Here is a 22,973-nt window from a genome sequence, read left to right on the forward strand (position 1 = left end):
CTCCATTAATACTCTCTTGGACTCCAAGATCCAAAATCTTCTAGGGTACTGAGTTCATACAAAAACGGGCTTAAGTTTAAGCTTGTACACAACAGGGAGTTTCCATATTTCCTTCCAAGTGCCTCTGTTAGACATTTTTGCTTTGGTTTGTAGAATTACGCATAAATTAGCCTGAAGTGGTTTGGTTGATTTACCTGTAAAATAAAAAACAGCTTCAACTTGCTTAAAATCCTGCCTTTAACTAAAACAATACAATTCTGAGTGTGAATGAGACATGATTAAAATCCAAAATGCAGTTGACAATGTCTTTCCATTTTGCTTTGTTAGACCAAGTGAAAAATGAGAGAGCAATTGTTGCTAAAGTTGAAATAATACACAAAGCTAGTCTGAGTGTCACCTGTATACCATATCATAATCTTATGATATGAGGATTTTTATTAAGCCTATTTTTGTACATTTTGTCAGGATAGCATTTGATGGTCATTTTCATTATTGACCCAATTTACTCAATATCATGTCACTTAACAAAACAGTAGTGGTAGTGTGCAGATAGTTGCTAGCAATACTTCAAATTAGAAAAGAATCTTGATAACTAAGGATTGTTTGTCTCTTGGATGCTTGCATTTCTTTAGGGATCTTATTTTCTTTTTCTGAAGCTTGAGGCCATACAAGGACATATATTTTTGTATGGCATTCATCATTCACTGTACTGTCGGGGTTTGGTGGGTTTCTTTTTTCCCATTTCAGACTTTGCCATTGATTGCACAGTCACAGAGTGAGCTGCAGGGCAGAAAGGGAAATGTACTTTTCTGTTACTCAGAATTTGCTTTTGTTGGAGAAGGAAGCAGTGCTGAAAGGAACAAAAGTGAAGCATTCAGTCAGTGCTGCATTGAAAATGCCTTCCCCCCAAAAATGATTCTTCTCTCTTTATTATAGGTTTATAACACTGGAATACAGTTCTTTCCTGCCAGATTGAGATAATTGAAACTACCGAGTTACAACATCCTTTTGTATAAAGAGTTTCTCAGGTATAGTCTCTGTAGTTGTTTCTCTATTTAGCAGAGGGAATGGTCCTCTGGCTGGAGTCTGCAGTGTTGGAGCACTGAGGTTTTGTCAGGTGCTAAGATAGTCTCGTTACCTGACTAGGAAGAAAAAGAGTTGTTTGCATTTTTATTTATAAGAACTGATTATCAGGATGCTTCCCTGGACAACTGTCTTCTGAAAGTTTAATTTCACCACGAACACAAGGCGCTGTTTTTATGGCTGCTATCCATGTGTCACAGCTGATGTGCATGGCGACTAGAAGGACAAGCAATGCTCAGGACTCTTCAATACTGACAGTGGGACTTGATCTGCTTGCAGGAAAGGGCCATGAATTAAGGAAAGCCATTAGTTTTGAAGGAAGGCATTTTGGTGCTTCCCAGCTCAGATGGTCAGTAAGCTTCACTGCCTACTCCATTTGTAGTCCTGCTCCAGTGTTAATCCTTTTCCAATTTAGAGGTGTTTATGTCATCTTAAAGATGACACTGAGCATTTGGCATTTGAATTAGGCTCATGTGATTCATTCTATTTGCTGGAGTTGATTTAATCAACTCATACAGCCATTGGGAAGAAATACAGATTTGAGTTTCTTAAGTAAAGATTTCTAATAGTAAATGCCGGAGAGACCGGCTTGGAGATGTGCTTTTCTTGCAAATAGAAGGTGCAAAATGCCTGATGTTTGTATTCAGGATTTCAAGAAAGAAAGTGAAAAATAAAGGAAGTTTGACAATGTAGGAATTTTTTTTACCCATGGAATCATAGGATTACTTTATAATTTACTTAAGTCTAGAAATGATATAGTTATTGAAGGATTAACAGTAATGATATTCTGTAATATGGAGAATATCTATTGACTCTAACAATTTAACTGTTGTTCTGTCCCAATAAAATTTAAGTTCTACTAAGTAACCTCATCTTACAGAAAATATTTTTGTTTGACACAAGAAGAAATTGCAGACTGAGTGAATTTTATGTTAAGTAGCAACAACTTTCATATAATATCAACACTTTTTTCATTATCTGGGAATCAGAGGAGCGCTGTATAACAAAATCAACAACAAAAGAAAGGAGGAAAGTGAAACTTTCCTTGTTGTTACAATGGTAGTGGTAGAATTTGTACACACCTCTGCAGATGACCTGACCTATTTTAACTTAACTATGTTTTGAAGAGGCTGAGTGAAATTAGCATTTCTGTTTGGAAAAAGTTTTTTCTGCAAAATTCTGTAGTTCAAGAGTAAAATGCTCAAAGGACTACGGATTTTTATGTGCTTTGGATTGTTTCTTTAATCAGTCATCTCAATTATAATGGGCTGCAAGTATTGCTTAACGCCTATTCATATTATCTATGAATTCTGTCGCTTTCCTTTAAAGTTTAGTCCTACTACATGGTACTTACTGTGCTGGAGTCAGTCCTATGGTGTGCCTCAAAATAAATGGAGGTGTCTGACTTTTCCCTAAAAATATTTTAAAGCTTTTCTCTATTGTAGCTGTGTTTATAGTTTAGCTGAAGATGATTTCAGATCTTTGAAAGCTGGTGATCAACTATTTATTAACAGTCTACAATAAGAGACAGACAAATCTAAACAATTAAACCCAGCAATTTTAAAAACAACCAAAAACCCATCTCACTTCTCACTCTAGCATGTTTTCTGCACTTCATTTTCTCCTCGGGAGGGCATCAGTCTGGTCTGTTTCCTCACTCCCTGGAACATTTGTGTCAGCACAGTGGAAATGACTAGGTTGGCTGAGAGGAAGAGGAGCTTTATTTGGCACCATCCACAAAAGTTACTGTCAGCATGGTGGTGATGGAGAAATTACTTTGGTGTATATGGAGTACTATTGCTCTGCATAGTAGCAAATAGGTAATATCTGATTGCTTCAAGGCTCAGATACTGAAATTCAGAAAGTCTGGGGCTTTTTTTTGAATCAACTTTCTTGGAACATACATATTTCTCAATATCATTCACTTTACAGAAAGGAGAATCCAGGTATCTCAATAATTCTCAAGAAACTTTTTTACTTCAGGACTTTGAAGTATTTTCCTTAGAGTTACTGTCTACAACATTGGCAGACATGTGCTGACTATATTTGGAAAGAAATTATTGATAACATATCTGCCAACATCAGGTTCCTATAAAATATTTTTGAAAACCAGTTAAGTTCTTTTCTGAAGCTGAATGGTATTATTTTATAAAACAAGATGAAAATGTATAAAGGACAAGCACTTTGTCTGTTTAGGAGGAGCTGAAACACTTCTGGTTTGATATATTTCTTAAATTTTTGTAACCACAGTATTTTTTAATGAAACTACTAATAATCAACATAGTAACATATGGAGTTACTATTTTAAGTCCTCTTCCTTTTTTTTCGCACCTATTGTATTGTTTAAGGCAAGCAGTGTATCCTGTTAGCAATTATTTCTATTTCTGTATTACCTGGAGGTATACTGATTTGCTTACTGCTTAGACAGTGTTTTTGTACAGTGGAGTCCAATACCATCATCAGTGTTCATTGGCAGCAAAAAATCCCCCAATACAAATAAATAGCTGGGGGTAATTTTTATGGTCATATGGAATTTGGCACATAATTCTGCCTTAAATGTGTCCTGGATAGGTGTACACTCCAAAAAAGCAGAGGAATAATAGAGAGGTGAATTGCCTTTGCTCAAGGTCATGCTGCAGATTGCTGGGTGATCCAGGAAGGCAACTTTACTGATTCCTAGTCTCTTGTCATATCTGCTGAACTGTCTCTGAGCTCTGTTGTAATGGACCATTCTTAGGTTGAGCCATCTCCTTTTTGAAAGAAAATAAAATATTATTTCATCAACAAAAAATGAAGTCCAGTGCACATGTTCACCATCCTTCAGAATAGACAAGACGCAAAGATGGATTTTGTATTTAGCAACAGTTGAAGGATACATTACTGTTTGTGCAATACTCTTTAGGTCTCCAGAGATTCTTTCCTAAGCATAGAAAGGCTGAGGAAGTGAAGGAATTGGCATGGTGTCGAAGCAGCTGCAGAGGGTTGGCTAAGCTACAAGCATGTGAGTGCAGAGTAGGTCAGAAAATAAGGAATGTTGCTTTGTTGTTTTGAAAGAATATATAGCTTTAGCTAATTTTAGAATTAATATTATAATGTCATATACAAAATAGGGATGATTGCACTGTAGGGGTGCAGTGTAGCAAATAAACAATTGGGGGTTTTATGCCATATATTTCCAAAATATTTTCAGTATTTTCTTTTTGTAATCTAGAGACTTTCTTATACCAGTTAGACTCTTATAGGCCACCTCTGGCCAGTAATGCTGCCAAGGCCTTTGTTTACACTTCACTTACTCCTGTTGAAATCCTTGGCATAGAGATTTCTTTTTTTTACCTAAGTCTTTTGTGAAGGAGAAATATGCCTTAAAATTATGAATTTTTTAATTGTGTTTATAGGTTTAAGGTTTACTTTGGTTCTTCAGTACCGTATGAGAAGCACCTTGAGAGGTTTTTGACAAGGACAGTGTGCCACCTTTTTGAGAACAGTAAGGAAAAACAAGGCAAAACTTTAATCTGTTGCTTTGGGCATCAAGTAGTCAGTAAAGAAATAGTAAAAATAGAATAATAAAGGATTTGCTGCTGTTCAACTTTCCTTCTTAAAAAGGTCTCCTTTTTTTTTGTCACTTTTGTTTCATTGGTTATTAAAATTGTGCCATTTTTTGCTCTATTGTAGTTTTTAATATAACTGTCATTAACATACTTTTCTGTATGTAAAGAAATTTTTTCTTTATGCACTGATGCTCTTCACTGTGACAATGGTAACTGGGCTTCAAGGAAACTCTGCTGGAAACTCTTGCTTAAAAGCTAAGAGTAAAAACACAGATCATTCTGTTTATAGACCTTCATTGTGTTAAGGTGCTCCTTTTGCTAATTTTAGTATCTAGCTATATATTGCAACGGAACACCACATTGTGGACTAATTCCTACACGTATTTTAATTATTTTTGTCAGTTGTATGTATGTTTCCAGAAACAGGAGAGAAGGGGTTGATAGAGTAGGAATTAATGAAATGCTCTCAAAGTTTGGATTTATATTAGCACTAGGTTCCATTCCAGTTGGTGCTTATCATGTTCCTAAATGCTGAGTTTTTTCCCTGGGACCTTATCTTAGTGTAGGATAGGCTTGCAGAACAAGTGTTTACGCTTTTTTAGGTTATAGATCAAAATGCAGCTGAAGATGCTATGAATAATTATTACTGCTGTTGAGAAAGAGCAGTAGGTTCATGTTCAAAGAGGGAGATTTGTGGTGTCCTCAGGATGCTCAAAGTGAGTTGGTCATACCCTCTGCATAGTGCATGAGCCTGAAACACAAGCCTGGCAGTAGTTCCTAGTTGGCAGATGTGGGCTGTTACATTTTAATGCCTTTTCACTGTTCTAACAGTCTGAAAAATTGCAGAGAGCTCTTATCTTAGTATTTCTCAGTGTCTGTGTGGAGTTGGACACCAGTAACAGGGCTCATATCCATTCATGGCTATGAATTTTAATTCAAGAATAGTTGCATTAAAAATCTTCTGGGGGAATGGATGCAGCTATACTAGCAATTTGATATTTGCCATGCTGCTTGCTATTTTAAGGTTTGTAGCTTTTCTGAATGGAATAACTGCACTACCAGCTCTTGCATGTTTGCTTCTATTCCCTCCAGCCCTAGTCTTTTCCGCATGTTTTAAACAAGGTTATTAGTATGTATTTGGGACAGAGAATATGAATGTTGTATTGCAATTCAGGACAAAAATGTAATGTTTAGCATTTTAATAAACATAAGTTTAAAATAGGAGTTTCTCTGTAGATTAGAGTGTGTGTTAGGATAATGTGTGGTTTTCACAAGTCGTGTAGTTTTCAGTCCTTTTTTTATCCTTTCAGCAAAATTTTGTTAGAATCTTCTGTTTCCTAGTAAGCTTTGACTTCATAGACAGAACAGAAATGTGTCTGACAAAGCATCAAATATGAGAAAAGAATGGAAGTGGTCTAGTAGTGAGAATGATTTGGTTTATTGCTTTAACAAGGACTTTAAAAAATAAGCAAGCATGAATTGAATACTCAGTTTGTTGAGAAGTTTAGTTGCCTGACTGTGCTTCTGGACTTCAATTTGTGAACTTATTCACAGTGATATGATGAATTATTTGGTGTGTTCATCATACCAGTGAACCTTTGAGGGTTTGATCCTCTTCAGGCTAATAAAACACTAGGTAATACGTTATTGTTCAATAGATGTGAAAAATGGAGGGGTTTTTGGCGTGTAAGAGGGCAAAATAATTGCTTTTGGAGGAATAAGTGCACATAATGTTATTTAAGCTTATAATGTAAAGTTCAATGGACCTGAAATTAGATTTACAGCTGTGTTTTGATTTAAGATTGCTTGCATGACTGTCCATTCTTCTTCTCTTTTTTTTTCCTCTTCATAGAAAACAGAGTGTTGGAATAAAGAATTCTATACTTCAATTGTAAAATAGAGTACTTTCCTATGCTTTGAGAGGAAAAGGTTTTTTGTAAACCTGTGAAGAAACAGAATCTTGTGCTCCTGGTCTGTCCTTTATTTGTATATAGAAATTGCTTACTCTGCTGCAGTGCATGTACACTTTACTTTGTCATTGATTCATTGTGAGCATTAGAGGAATGTTAATAACTAGGAGCAAGATGCACCAAGGTCTTTCTTTTCTGAACACATGCAAACGGAAAATGCTATAAATCCCCACTACATTGCACCTTTCTGTAGAAAAACTATGCAGATGTGAACTTGACAACTCCTGAACTTTGTTGTCATGTAAAGCACACAGGAAGGAAGAGGAACATGTTGGGCATTTACCCTTTCATTTAGTGCAGCTATTTGAAATTACATAATCAGCACCCTTCTTAGTTACATGTAGCATATCTATTTGAATGTAGTATGTTCTGCAAACCTGAAAGGTAAGCTTTTACATGGAGAATGAACATAATTGGAGGACAGGTTGAAAGAAGGCTGACGAACATTACCAAACTCTTCATCTTCTTCCTGGTTACAGTCTGTATATGAAGCTGGTAATTATTCCAGGGTAGCAGCTGCTCTTTAAGTTCAGTTGCCAATATCCTCAGATAAGTGGGGACACTGGTGGGGTGTTGTGAAAGCTGCAGCTCCCCTCTAATACTGTAGTACAAGGAGCATGTGAGTATGGAGCTTGTAGAAAGGCCTGAGCAGCCTCTGTTCTCTGATGCCCAGAGTCCAACCAGGAGAGAGCCTGAGGAACTTGGGAGGGACTGGCCAAAGACAGCAGAAAACCTGGTTAAAAATAGAAAACACCAGGTTGAAAGGTGGAGCTCATGATACCAGTACTTGAAGGACTCAGTGAAATAGGTTGCACGTCACTGATTTACATTTAGAGATGGTTCACTACAGACATATTGGCTGTAGCATGATGTTTTCTACAGCCAAGTGCTTCTTTTTTTTTTTTTTTTTTTGACAGGGTAGTGGTCTTATAGTGGTATTTTGTTGGTTGCTACAGTCTTGGTTTTATTTTAGCTTCTGTGCAATTGTTTTAGGTATTCAGAAGATTTCCATTTTTATTTAATTTTGTGCCCTGCTGGTTTTGTGTTTGTGTAGAACTCCCAAGCGTTGGTGCAGTATTTGCATGGTTGAGAGTGTCTGGAGGAATTGTTTTTATGTCAGCATCTGAAACTGGAAGGTGGACAGCAGAACATGGTTAACAGTGGAAAGATGGAGAATAAATCTTGTGTTGCAATTCCTGGGAGTATATTCTGGGAACAATGATTTTCGTGGCTGGCTTGCCTTAGAGTGAGAGTTCACATCATTCCACTTGCAAAATTGTCTACTGGACATCTGTATAAATACTGGTAAAACAAGTATTCTTTCAGGGGGGGCTGGAAATCACATCATAGATAGGTGCTAACAAGTTGCATAATTGAAATGTTAGGAAAAAAATTGAAATTTACAGTCACAGTGGATGTAATAAAGACCTTTTTTTTTGCTTCACCTTCTTGTGACAGTTTTTAGGAGTTTTGGCAGTCTGACAAAAATAGACAGATGTTAAATTGAAGAGGTAAATTATACTTTCAAAGAAGGATAGCAGTAGCACCCTGTGTTTGTTTTTCTTCTCTACCTGAAATCCTGGTTCAATTTACGTTAAAATTGGGAGTTGTGGTAATTACTGGACAAAATTGCAGTATCAACTTAATTGGGAAAAGGCTTGAAAATTTTAATGAAATAGTAGAAAGAGAAATTTGCATATGAAAAAAATTAAAACTGAGTGATAATTCTAAATAAAATATTTTTAAGAAACAATGGAAAAACTAGGCATTTATTTGTCATCTTACATTCAGGTCTTGTTTATGCTTTAGTACTCAAAATATTTAGTTACTGTACAGCAGCTAACAGTAAATTAACTGTGGTTCTTAAGTGACTGACATTTGTATGAAGAACATAATTCTTTTAAATGTGGAAATCTTTTGCTCTTGAGCTTGCTACAGAACCTTCTATGATATCCTCAACTTTTAACAATTAACGGATGATTTTAATAATTTTTAATTTTTGAAGTAAAATTTCTGTGATAATTTTCATTGTATTTTTCTGTAATGCATTTTTCTTGATGTAGTTGGTTGAAGAGAAAATATGCTGGAACATGCTTTTCTTATTTAAACAGGTGATGTAAATCACAGAATTGATATGTGGTAAAAATAAATTTTGGTGAATTATACAAGTGTTCAGGAAGAGAATAATGAAATTAATAATTTCAGTCAGTGGTCTTTCTCAGGGGGAAAGTGCCTGTGCGTGACGTGTTTGTGGAAATACAGAGGAAAGCGGAATATATTAAAGCCACTGATTTTCAATTTGAACGTGCTTATCTAGGTTTGATAAGTATTTAACATAAAAGTGTATAAAAAGCATTTTAAATGTCTTCCTAGAAAAGGAAAAATTCAGACAAAAGTATTTCAATATTCAAACAGTGCAATCTTTTCTGCACACATGCCTATCCCTAAAGACAATTAAATAAATAATAAAATAATTAAATAAATGCTATGACATTGCTAAGCTCTGGTCATTCAGAACAATCTTTCAGTGTAGGGTATTTCTTAAACTTACATGCCTGAACTTGTGTGGCTTGCACCCAAATCTCATTTCTGATGCAAAACAGTAAATGGCTATTCCTAGTTGTTTGAATTATATTGCTAACCCAAATATTGTAGTGGTGATGCTTTCTGTGTAGATGAAGCACTGTGTGTTTTATTTTTTCCATGGTCTTAAGCTCTGCCAAGGAGGTTTAAGTTGGATATTAGGAAGAAATTTTTTATGGACAGAGTAATCAGACATTGGAATGGGCTGCCCAGGGAGGTGGTGGATTCACCGTCCCTGGAGGTTTTTTGAGACTGGATGTGGCACTCAGTGCCATGGTCTAGTAACTACAGCAGTGTTGGATCAAGGGTTGGACTTGATGATCTCGGAGCTCTTTTCCAACACGGTTGATTCTATGATTCTATAATTCTATGACTTGCAATATGGAGAATTGCAGAGGAAAAAAGAGTTTAAAAAAAAAAATCCAGGGTAAGTGAGCAGCTGTGTGGTGGTTAGCTACCTGCCAGGTTAAACCATGCCAATAAGACAGTGGATCTACTATTCCTAAGCTCATATGATTATATGCGGGATTTCATTTTAAAGCTAAGTCCACATAGCAGCTGAGTGGATCTAGAAACAACAGTTGAACTTCATCCTGCCTTCTGTGTGTTCACTGGCACTCATTAACTGTACAGTGAGTGAAGTTGTTCAGGAAACTGATCAAACAGAAAATGAATGGTTTTGGGTATTTTGGTTTTGTTTTGTTTTCCAGAAAAGGGAACAGGTTGAAAACAATTCCTCTGTTTTAACTCAGTGTTAGCCAGCTCATTTGTGCTATACTGGGGTGTGGCCAGGGGTAGGAATTGCATTTACAGACCTTTGCCCTTTAGCAAGAGCTAGGCTTTACATCTAGCCTTTAGATCTTATAAATAGTGTAAGGTGAAAATAAAATATGGTTCATTGAAAGCTTGGAGCTGGCAGCAGCTTACCTATGTGTGCTTCAGTTTCCAGAGAATCCTGTGAAAAATCGTCTAGAAGCTCGCACTCCTTGAGGGAGTGATGTAAGGCACTCGTGATGTAAGGCATTTCCGCTTGTTTTGTCCCAGTTTTCATTTCTGTTCATTAGTACTTGGGATTAACCTGATGGTTTAGTTATAAAATCACCTAACAGGAAATAATAAGAAATAATAAGGAAGTAATATGAAGCATAACAGGAAAGGAAGTGTTCTATATGAGCTGTTTAAAATAAATGGTGAGTTTACGTATTTTGTGGAATTCATTATTGGTAGTTGTACACTATGAAAACCAGACCTTGCACTGTATGCAAAACTGGAAAATTCAAGTACAAATATATTTTTGGCTTTTCGAATAAGTAGTCAGAGAACAGAAATAGCAATGAAGCAAGACTTTGATTTGCTGCGTGGTTGGAAGCCATGCCTTTTCTGAGTTTGTCTTTTGAGGATATGGCATACTTGCATTGACCTTTCATAAAGAAACCAATTATTTGTTAATATTCAGGCACTCAAGGTAGAGTTTGGTAGATATTCCTCATTTTCTTACTACCTTGCTTGGAAATTTCTGGCCAACAGTTGATGCAATCAAAATTTTAGAAATTGTGTTTTTTTTAAACACAGATGTTCCTTCTCTGTATAACAAAGCAAAATTTAATCGCCCTTGTAGGAGCTTCAGTAACCACATCTGTTTTGCAGACAGGTTCATTTTGCATTATGCATGTTATTTATCCCAACTTTGGAGTTTGACAGCAAATCATTAGAGTTAATTCATGTAGCAATAAAAACTGGGAGGTCACGCAAGGCTGTTACTTTGATTGTTGTATATCTGCTTCATTAAACCCTTAAGACCTTTACTTGTAGAAGAGAGTTTGTGGTTAACTTCTACAATGTCATAATCAACACTGCTTGCTTAGCTTCATCTAAATTCCTGCATCCAAATCCAGCCAGTGAAAATCTGATTTCAATGATAATGCACTACAATTTAATTGAGTCAGTGCTGCAAGGTGTTCTACTGAACACTTGCAGGTTTGAGCAGAGGACAGACAGGTCCCTGCAGTCTTTCATTCTTGAAATTGCTCATGTGTTTGCAAAGCAGTTTGAAAGACCAAACTGCAGAGGGTTTCCACATGAAACTTTGAAGACCAGTTGTTGAGCTTTTCCTGCCTAGGGTAACATTACTCTAATTTTTTTTGTACTAGGTTTCTGAAGTATTTAATTCATTAGGTTTAAGGATCATGCTGTTCAGTAATCTGTGTGATTTCATCATATTAATCTTCTTTTAAGTAATCATTTCTAAGTGCTGGTGGAGGCAAGGACCACTTAGGTACACACTATCATTACTATTAGTCTATATGTCTTCCCACTTTAAAATTAATTTTAATTTGAAGTGGAGTTACCCGCAAGCAATATTGCAAATACAGAAAAAAGTAGGATGTATCCAATATCTTAAAATACAGAATAAACGAGTAAAGTATTTAAGTAAGGTTCAGTGCCACTTTTCTGCAATAATTCATTAAACATGCCTTTCTGATTTTAGATTGTTAAACTGAGGAGGAAGTAATATTCTGCATATTGGTTCCCCTCCTGTTGTCATTTTGCCTTTTGTTTGTCAGGTATTGTTTTCCATAGTCTTCACACATTTCAAACATTCCAAATTTTCTGGATTTGAAACGAAGTAAGTTATTAGAAGACTGATTTTTGTCTTGTATTTTATCAAATAAATTTTGAAACTGGTTGACCGCTCTGAAATGAGGGAGTGTATGATTTAGAAAAAATGTACAAAACACAAAAATAATAACTGAATAAATCTACTTTTACAAGTAAATTTCAAATCCTATTGAAATTAGTCTGTGCATGCCTTAATATCTCTTTAAAAATTCAGTAGGAATTTTAAAGGCTGTTCAAAAGAATCAGGCAGATGTGGGAAACTAATGCAGAACTTCCTCAGCTAATCTTTTTAGGAATTTCATGTAACATTATTTGGACTAATCTATACTCAAATTACACATTTTTTTGTGTGCCAGCAGCATGCTTGTGAAAAAAACAAGTACAAAGAAGCAACTTTTCAAAGCCTACAAGAGAGCGAAATTATTTCACTCTGATCATTCTCTTTGTCCTGTTTATATATTCTTTGTCAGGCAGCAGCTTCCAAGGTTCTTGCTGTGCCCTCTGTTTTGCCCATCTTTCCATCTTGTGCTGTCTGTGTTGTTCTTCATGCACGTCTTTGGCTGCTTTCTTTAAACTTTTACTTTTCATTAGAAAAGTAAATTATGAACTATTTTTATTCTTCTAGCCCAGAGTCTTGATTTGCCTGTGATTTGTCTGTGTGGGTATTCTGTTGCCATCTCTAAATTAAGAGGTCAAGGTTAGAACATGGTTTCACAAGAGGCAGTGATCTGAATGAAAACCTTACTGACAGCTGCTGAAATGGAGGTCTCCTCCTTCTGTCCCAAGTTCCCTCTCACTATAATTTGGTGTGTGCTTCTTTCTCTCTTGCTTTGTGCCAGTCTCAATGCTCCTTTCCAAGTGCATGTTTGGTTTGTTAAAGAGACAGAAGTCAACAAAATGGTGTTGTTTTCATACGTTTTAATAAACTAACTTTGCTCACAAAAGAACCTGATGAAACTTTATGTTGGCATAAGGGCAGAAGTTTGGGACCGAGAGGCTTGGAGCAAGGATGCAGTGGAGTTGAAAGGAAGGGTAAACTGAGAGGAGCCATAAATGAGAGTGGAAGGAGAAACGACAAACCCTTTGGTCTAACTTAAAGAAAGCAGCACGGTCTCATGTGCCAGCCTTCTCTCTTTTGTTGGACATCACCTGCATACCAATAGCTACTGGTATATTAAATAGGTACTACTTGGGGAAACGAAAATTAAGTTGATGATGTAGGAAAATGAACAATTATTTTATTTCCTTATGTTACTTGGTTCAGCTATATTTATAGTATGTTTTTCCTAGAGTACTTATATTTGATATCTGCTATGAAGAGTTTTATGTTGATGAAAAGCTTGACATAGAGTATCCTCATAACAGTCTTGCTAGCCAAGCTTGTAGGGGTCTTTTTTTTTAATTAGTGTAATTAAGTATGATCTCTGCATGAAATTTGTACTTTTATTGTTTTCTGTCTGCCAACTGAGCAAATACTAAATGAAATCTCTAATGTAACTAAAGGCTTAGCCTCTCTCCAAATCTCCATTGTCCCTACTGGGCAAATTTTTCATTTACTGAATCTCCGCATAAGTGAATAACTGTCAGAGAACTGTTCAGGAAAGCCTTCATCTTTCCAGGAAAGGCCTTAAGGAGACTTCTTTTCTTTCCTCCCCTTTTCCAATGACAGTGCTTGCAAGTTGTAGGACTCTCACTGTGTGTGCTCCTCAGTACAGTTACTATGTGTACTTTTCTGCTGGTGTCCGTAGCCACAAGGAGCGTGGTTACACAGTTAAGAGGGCTGCTGGTAAGAATTGCTTTTGTTCTTCTCCTGTATCCTTTGTTCGCAGGGGTGATGCTTGATAATATTGCCAGCGTGTTTTTATTTTTATCTAGCTATGACAGACTAGTCTTGCAGCAGATTTTATTTCCCTCCTACACTCATGCAAACTTTTACATGGTGCTTCAAAAAAGCAGCTGAGAAGCCAAGCAAAAGGCAGAGCTAAAGGTATAAAACTCCTCTATTAATTAATTCAAACCTTCAAGTTGTGTTATAGCTTGCTATGTGCAGAACAAATATTTTTCTCTGAAGAAGCTATTTTCACAGTGGGATTTCACATAGTGGGATCTGTGGTCAAGTAGTATTTCCTAAAAATTTTCTGGGATGGACCTAATCAGTACTTGCTGTCATTACAGATACTGATTAAGAACAATTGTTCTATTCTAAGATGTAAACTGAGGACATCAGTTTGCATCTAGTAGTTACCAAGTGTCAGTTGAAAAGGTTGGTCGCTGTTTGCTCTACAGTAGGACATAAATTTTTCTGGAACTCTCTGCTTTTTGTCATAAGTGGTGCTGGCAATGGACAGGTCTCTGCTTAGGGTGTCCCTCTGCCTGAAAATTCTGAAATTTGCTGTCAGGAAATACCCACTAATGTTTACTTTACTCACTGAAAATACCGTCAAAAAAAAGATATTTCTTGTAATATCTGAGGAAAGCGGATGCCTGAAAGGATACATTCTTGTTTATAGCAAATTAATTAAGGAATTTGAGCAAATATTAAGGATAATCTTTTTCTGTGTACTCGACATTTCTGAAAGTAGTAACACTAAAACAAATTGTTTAATATTGACTTAATGTAGCAGTACATTTGTTATATAAGCATGTAAATATAAATTATGTAAATATGTATGTGTATTTCTACTGATACATTCACAATTTTGAGCTAAGATTCACATTTTTAATTTGGAGTCATGTTTAGTGGAGTTTTAATAACCCAGGAGAATTATAATTTTTTCACCCTCCTTTTTTATACAGAGATAAAGAAAAGAAGTCTAGCAGTATCTACTGGTTTCTGTTGGTGATTTTTGTGCTTTATTTTAGTGTTTTTTTTTTTTTATTTAGCTGACAGCTACTTGAAAAATTAATTGGACCTTTTTAAAGGATAGACGTCATTGAGATGCCTGCAGGCCCATATAATCAGACTGTATTAAGTGGTCCTGCCTAGGCTTAGTGTCTGAATCTCTGTAAGGACTGTTTACTGAGCTTGAAATAATTTCTGAATTTCTGAACATTACTTACTTTTCTACATTACTGCTGAATTAATTCCAAGTCAAAGTTGGTAAAATACAAGTTGTTAAACCCTGAAAACACCTTTAGGGTAAAGCAGATTACCTTACACTTGCTTATCATGAAGAGTATACGCAGCTTTGAGAGTGGACTTTTTTTCACTGCTGATGGACTTGGTTCAGCAAGACAGAAACAGATGTTTTCATGTTTTTTTACTATATCGAAGACATCATTTTCAGCAATGCAAGGCTTTCTCAGTATTTCAGCACAGGAATTTGTTCTTTCTACCAATTTCCTATGAAATTACTGTTAAAAGAAAACATGTCAGTGTCATGATGGCCCTTCAGTTTCGGTTCTTTGAGTATCAGTGAGAATTTGTGTATGTAGATGCCATTGCTGTTTTTGTGTTAACAGCTGTCAAAATTGTATTGCACCTACTGTGCTACCCTGAGATTATCTCATGTTACCTTTCACGCACATACAGCTCTTATTTGGTCAACAGACTTCTTCACAGTTGTAATTTCTTTGGTATGTATAATGAATAATGCAATGGAAGAAAAATAGCACTGTGCTATATTTAGTGTTCATTAATGTACGTGTTCCTTCTAATCCTTTTAAAAATACGTTCTTGAAGCCTATTTGTACTCTTGTCTGAGCATATTTACAGTAGTTTTGATTTCAGTAATACTTTGCGGCAAGAAATAAATTGAGCGCTAGGACATTTATACACTATGAAAGCTTCTCTTTGGTTGTTCATTCTGACTGACTTAGCTAACGTGAAAGGAGGAAGGCTTATAGCTACCAAGGCTTATGTCTTGCTGCTGCTTCCTTTAGTTAGCACTGATTTTTATAAATCTGGGTCTTTGAGATTTTCCTCAAAGTGTACACTTGAAGTACATCTCCCAGTATTTAAATAGTCCATTTGTTATAGGAAACTATAGTATCTCTTGTCTCTCACCTTTATTCTATACCCAGTTGTCTTTTAATATTTTGTAACTTGTTACACTTGTAATATTGCATTCATGTAGGGAGGAAGATGATTTCCACTCGTACTGGTGTTATGCACAGTGTAATGTTTGTGGACTCACTGCATCCATGAAACCCACTATGTTTGAACCATCCAAATACATTTAAAATGATTATGCAGACAGATGAACATTTTGTACATGGTAGCTGGTATGAAAAGCGTTTCCATGCTCTCTCCCCATCCTGCCGGCAGAAGTGATGGACAGTGAAACTGACATTGTCATCACTTGCTCAGAGTTAACATTCCTCTGAGACTGACTGACTTGCAGTGCAAAAGCTTGTGCATCTGAATCATCATTTGAGGCAGTCAGCAGAAGCAGGGAAAATGATGTTAATTAAACTTGCTTGATACCTGGAAGCTTAAGATGAAGCCCTAAGGCCTAGAACTTGTTGATTTTTAGCTTATGTGGGTTTTAGGCTTATTTTATGACCTCTTATGCAGACATCAGAAATACATGAAACCATCTTGGTATTATGCCCACCCTACTTGATATGAGAGCTATGAAGAGAATCTTCAGCCTGTGGTCCTGCAGTGCTTGCTGTGTGACTGAGATTAGCAAGACTGGTATACTGTTTAATGTCTAGGTGCTCATATCCCTTCTTTTTGCACAACTGTAGAGAGATACTTATGCTTGTCTAGTGTTTAGATTCCGTGCTTCCATCCATTTTGATTTAATCACATGTACAACTCAGAGGAAAATTTGCTAAAACTGTAATCCAATCTAAACCCCTGCATGTATGTTGTAAATCTGGTAACCACAGGGCCATTTTTGTCCTGCTGAAGGGTTGTTGATGCTGCCATAGACATGCGCTCCCCACCCCAATTGTTTGGTCCCAGGTGTGTTGCACTGTCATTTGCACTCTTCTTACTATGTAAATGAGTAAGAAAGTTTACCAAGTTACAAGAAAGGGATTAAGAAAGAGAATCAGTAGTGGTGTTATAATATTGATATATACCAAGGCTATTAAAGGAATATGTCACAAGTTCTTGAGCACCATCTTGCTGGTGGATATTAAATTCATTTTATAGACTTAATTGCATTTTCCAGTGTGGCTTATTTCATCATGTTATATGCTGCTTCAGGTTATTTCCCCTTCCCTCACTCTGCCCAGTTTACTTTTATGTAACTGGGCATTAGATGAAGAAATATATAAGCTTATTATCCTGTACTAAAAATATTTTCTTATGTAAATGAGTATTGCATAATAGTGAGACCATTATTATGCTATTTCGACCTTTATTAAACAAATCATTGAGAAATTTTAGAAGTGTCATAAACACATAAACAGAAATTTCAGCTTCAGTAAACATTCCAAGACAAGTAATTTATCAATAGGAGTGAATTCTTCATATGCATTTATAGAGGTAAATAGTTTCTGAGAGCAAGTTGCCCTATGTGTTGTTGATTGTTTAATCTTTTTCTCTTTCCAGTTGTCCATATTTGTCAGAGAAGATTACGCCTGCTATACCTGCAATTGGTGGGATTCTTTTCTTTTTCGTGATGGGGACCCTGCTGCGTACTAGTTTCAGTGATCCTGGTGTCCTCCCCCGCGCAACACCAGATGAAGCAGCAGATCTAGAGAGACAAATAGGTAACACTGAAGGTCTGTTGTCTCTTCGCTTTCCTCCCGAGGGTGCATGTACTGTGTGAAGGCAGTGTGCTGCTCTGATCATGAGAGGAGTTACTCCTGTCTTGCCACAGTGATTGTTCCGGAATTGTAATGTCTGATAACATTGCAGTGATTCCTGTGAAAAGATCAGTTCTTCACCAAAAAAGTAAACATGATCCTGGCCTTGGTGTGCGATGGTTATTATTGTAAATACTTTTCAGCAAATCTGGTAAAAGTATCTCTGTGGTGCACAAGAGAATACTTTTTAAATTGTTTTTGGCAAAAAACCTGATATTTCAAAGGTTCTACAGTTGTGCATCTTTTAAAGTAGTGTATCCTCAGAGTTTAACTGAATTTAATTGGTATTATTTATATTGTGAAACTGAGTTAATATACGGTAAAAGTGTTACTGTTTTTTATTTGTGTAAAGCCAGCATAATTAGAGAGCTAGATTTTAATCAACCTCACTTATCAAGAGAATTGTTAACAAAATTCTAAAAGTGAGATTTCTACAGCTACAAACATGCTGAATAGCTAAAATGTGCTACTTGGATAAGAAACCAGGATGAGTTTGCAGAGTTGCTTCGTAAGCAGTGGGTTTGTGTGCTTATTTTTTAGTAAGCTACTAAAGCTTACCAAGGGCTACTGTATCTGCTTTGATATGACAGCCAATGGAAATCCGATTTTTCTGAAGCAGTTTCAGAGGAATGCTCACTCATATAATTGAAATGACAGGTAACAGGTTTATGCAAGCACAGGAGAAATACCTGAGGCATCCTTGACATTTAATGCTATAATACAGTCTTGGACTTTTTACAATAGAAGTATTTAAATGTTTGCTATCCATCTGAATTTCAGAAGTGGTTGAATCACCTTCCTTAAGCATCTGAAAACCTCAGGAAAAAAAGGTATACAGCTTAGACCACAAAATTTCACCAAGATTTTTTTTAACACATATGGAAAAATATAATGAAGCATTTATTTAGCACCTTTTCCTAATCAGTGTTATGGTCTACTTTCACTGATCTCTTTCAAAGAATTCTTTACCTAGAATAAGATGCTGACTTTAGTCCAAAATACAGGCATAAGTTCCAGTTTAAGGAATTGCTTATTTACCTTGAGTGCAAAGAAACATTGATCTGTGTCAGGAAAAAAATTATTTCAAATAAGCAGCTAACAGTAATTTTTTGTTAGCATCTGTCAGAGTTTCAGCTAAATAAAAAACTAACAATACAAATTGGAAACTAGAAAAAATTCTGTATCAAAAAGTTGATTAGGAGAGTCAAAATGTTTCCATGTGTGACTATTTCAGAACTTCTGTTTTCAAATTATAATTTATTTAAATGATATTGCATACTTGCTTCACAGATTCAGGCTGCTGAGCTGATCAAAGCCACTGTCTTTTCTTCAGCAGTAGCAAAGGCAGTAGTCTTCCAAAAAGGGACAGTGGAGTATTGAAGCAAGGAATTTCATTGCCAGCAAATGTGGAATTCCCAAGCATGAGGGCTTATGGCACGTCTAATAGAGGAACAAGCTAGGTAGCTGTAAGAAATCCTTCTACCCTAAAACTATGACTCTGGATTCAGCAACAGAAATGGAAAGAAGGATTTTTGCACTCTTAAAATATTTTTTTTTTTAATGTGCCCTTAAAAGGTATATCCTAGTGGAGTGGTATCTGTGCAGCAGGAAAAGCTGAATGGCTCCCACGGTTGAAAGGAAAACTAGATGCTCCAAAGCTATCATTCTGATTAGATTACCTTGGAACTTGCTGTACCTTTGAACTTTCAGTGCCTTCTAAAGATGTGGTGTGAGGTTAACAGTAATATATTTCTAGTCAAGAAATTCTTCAAATAACTCACCTAAAAAATAATGCCTCTACCGAATTGTTTCTTTTCTAAAATCTGTGTATGTTGCATATGCTATCTGTGGCTTTTACTTTACTCAAGTCATTCTTAGATACTTGAGTCTTACACTGCCCTACTTGTCTCTTTGGGAAGCAAACTCCCAAAAATTATTACAAATGCAGTGAGAAACAGTTGTGTCCTGAGAAGAGGAATTCTGATTTAAGAATGTTATTTAGAAGTTTTTTTAAAACTTTTTAAACTTTTTTTTTGGTACATTAGAAGGCATGGAATAGAATGAGCTGATTAAGGAGAACGGTTCTCAAAATAAGGCCCTCTAAAGAAGCTGCCAGTACTTCATTCTTTCAGGTGACTTTTTGGAAACAGGGTCATCATACTGACAATGAGAAATGTTTCCACCAAGGCTGTCACCCTTTTTTGGGTGAAGATGGGGGACTAACAGAGCTGTGATGCTGTTGTTTCCACCCCCAGGGTGCAAGAATGCAAAGCAGTTGTTCTTGCAAATTTGCAGTGTTCATAGAAAAACAAAAAGTGAAAGAAATGGAAAAAAAATTGTCCAAAAAGCAAAAGCATTTTTCTGTCATTGAAAAATATTACATTAAATGCACATCATCAAGCTATCCTCATCCAGAGGAAGGTTGGAAAGTATACTAAGAGGCCATTCTGACTGTATTTGATTGCAGTCAAAAAGATACTTGTATCATAAGTGAAAATAGTTTCTAAAGGTGAGTAAAAAGACATGGCACAAGCATATTGGGAAAGTGTGGGAAAGGAAAAAGTAGAGTGAAGTCAGTTACAGCCATCAAGGAACAGTAGAAGGAAACAGTACAGGTTCTGTTAGAGGTTAGAGGAAGAAAGAGAAGCTGAAGGTGTGCTGTGTTGTTGGGAAATGAGAATAGCAGAGGACAATCTGAAGGATCAACACTGCTTTGATCTCAGAAAAATACTTGTAGCTTCTTGACTGCTGATAGGAAGTACAGATCAGGAGAGGGAAAGTAGTTAAAAGTCTGTCAATCTACTATACTGTATCTTAACTGGTTTATCTAATATTCTACTTTAGTAGAAATCTGTCAGTTTTATCTCTAGAAACTATTCTCTGGTTAGAGAGACATGGAGTAAACTGCTAAATGATCAAATTACAAGAATTAGGCCTGGCAAGGAGTGGGGTTTGTGGCCATTTAAGTCTCAAAAAGAGCAACAAAGTATTTAAAAGCAAATCAAGTGTAGCCAAACATGTCCTTCGTTGAGAGAAGTAATGTTTTCTTGGTGGAAAACAACTTTTAGGGGAAAAGAACCCTAACCCTAACCACCACACAGCTGCTCACTTACCCTGGATTTTTTTTTTAAACTCTTTTTTCCTCTGCAATTCTCCATATTGCAAGTCATAGAATCATAGAATCACAGAATCAACTGGGTTGGAAAAGACCTGAGATCAAGTCCAACCCTTGATTCAACACTGCTGTGGTTACTAGACCATGGCACTGAGTGCCACATCCAGTCTCATCTTAAAAACCTCCAGGGACGGTGAATCCACCACCTCCCTGGGCAGCCCATTCCAATGTCTGATTACTGTCTCTGTAAAAAATTTCTTCCTAATATCCAACTTAAACCTCCTTGGCAGAGCTTAAGACCATGCCCTCTTGTCCTACTGCTGGTTGCCTGGGAGAAGAGACCGACGCCCACCTGGCTAAAACCTCCTTTCAGGTAGTTGTAGAGAGTGATGAGGTCTCCCCTGAGCCTCCTCTTCTCCAGACTAAACAACCCCAGCTCCCTCAGCCTCTCCTCATAGGACTTATGCTTGAGTCCCTTCACCAGCCTTGTTGCTCTTCTCTGGACCTGCTCCAGCACCTCAATATCCTTCCTGAACTGAGGGGCCCACAACTGGACACAGTACTCGAGGTGTGGCCTCACCAGCACTGAGTACAGGGGAAGAATCATTTCCCTGGTCCTGGTGATATAGATAAATGGAAAGATGATCATAGTAATTTATCCTTCCAACCTTAAACTCTTTGGATTTTTCTTCAGGCTAACTGTCTTAATCTGTGTGTATCTTCCTCATTTATTCCGTGCAACCAGCTCAGGCCAGATCACAGTTTCTTCTTGCTTGCTTTTGCATTTTCAAAAGCCCTGAACTCAGTGTATAAGCTACACCAGCACACCATCTCTGGAAGTCATTTATGTCTTGGCTCTGTAATTTGCATTGATGCTTAAGACCACACTTGAGACTCCTTCACAATTCCTTACCTTTCATTTGTTTTGAAATGCAGAATTCGATTTCATTATAGCCTTATAAAATTAAATCTGTGCCACAGCATAGGCAATTCATAGAACTGACAATATTCTGAACAAATACATACTGTTTGTGGGTATAACATGTTTTGCTTTCTCTCCAAAGGTGGGATACGAACTTGATAGGCTTATAGTCATAGCTGATATTGCACTCTTTAAACAACATTCTTAAAATAAATGTAGTGAAATTACTTTGTGCATCAGGTAAATCTTAGGAAGTTCTTCCTCTCTAGACTCTTCCTCAGCAAATCACTAAAGATTACATTTCCTTCTAGGAATGAGCTGTTCCAATCCACTTAGATGCAGAGGGGGGAACCAGGTTCTAAAACATTCCCATAAGCGAGATTAGGGCACAAACGAGGCCAGATGCTGGATCTCAAAATGATAATTCAACTTTATTTTGTAACACAAAAGAGCCAAAAGAAATAGAAAAGTAGAAAAAGCTAAGGGTAACTGCTAAAAGCACAGGACAGGTGTTACCACCACCATGAAGTGCTGCTGGCTTTCAGGCTGGTAGATCTTGCTCTGGCTTCTTCCCTGGTGGCCTTCTAGCCTCCGAGGAGCGAACCAGCAGGCCAGGTAACAGAGTGGCAACACCTCCATAGCGCTCCTCCAGCAGGCCGCCAGCACGGCCTTAAATACCCTTGCTGAGGTAGCCCCTGGGTGCCCATTGGCCAGTTCACCAGTATCCAAGCAAAGTTCGCCTGGTACCAAGATGGGCCCTGAGTGTCCATTGACTGGTTCTCCAGTATCCAAGCAAGATCTGCCTGGCCTACCTTCTTTGGGAGAGTAAGTCCTTGCCCTGTTCTTGACTGTAACAACAACTTATGTTTTATGCTAGTCCACCTCCCTCCAGCGGCTTGCTTAGGTACCTCCTGGGGCTTTTGCAACCAGCTCAGCTCCTGCAGCAGCCTAGCTGTGTCATCAAGGCTTTTTAGCTCCATGCTCAAGGCAATGGCGAAGCAGACTCCATCTTTTAATCAGTCATTACACGAGCATACCTTTCCAATAAAGTTTTAGACTTCAAGAAGATCATGCAATTCTACTTTTAAGAAAATAATACATGATTTCAGAAAAACTTAAGGCAGCAAGTCTTAAGTCCTAAAGTCAAGACCAATATGCAGTCAATATCTCTTGCTGGCTGTCAGATGAAGAGCTATCTTAAGAATGCAGCTGGCGGCTGGTGGTTTCAGTCTCAGCCAGGTTCCCAGTATTGTTTGTCCCTGAGATTACTGTCTGGAAACAAGAACATTTGATTAAAGTTCTCTCCCCCCACCCCACCCCAAAATAAATTAGTCGATCCTCTTGTAGCCCACTGTTGTTAAGCGTGTAGC

The 22,973-nt window shown here is 37.0% G+C and overlaps 1 protein-coding gene across 4 annotated transcripts in view; it reads left to right on the plus strand.

The window, feature by feature from the left end:
* The window catches only part of ZDHHC14 (zinc finger DHHC-type containing 14), a 97,511-nt gene that overhangs the window by 36,628 nt on the left and 37,910 nt on the right, over positions 1–22,973 (plus strand). For 2 of the 4 annotated variants that reach the window (XM_027688994.1, XM_027688976.1), the window contains exon 2: positions 17,310–17,482. In XM_027688994.1, coding sequence (XP_027544795.1) covers positions 17,310–17,482 — 173 coding nt within the window. The remainder of the gene's footprint in view (positions 1–17,309; positions 17,483–22,973) is intronic. The other 2 variants (XM_027688985.1, XM_027689004.1) reach the window with 1 other exon arrangement.

The sequence above is a fragment of the Neopelma chrysocephalum genome, unplaced genomic scaffold (genome assembly GCF_003984885.1).
Source record: "Neopelma chrysocephalum unplaced genomic scaffold, ASM398488v2 Primary Assembly neopelma1_23, whole genome shotgun sequence".
Lineage (NCBI taxonomy): Eukaryota > Metazoa > Chordata > Aves > Passeriformes > Pipridae > Neopelma > Neopelma chrysocephalum.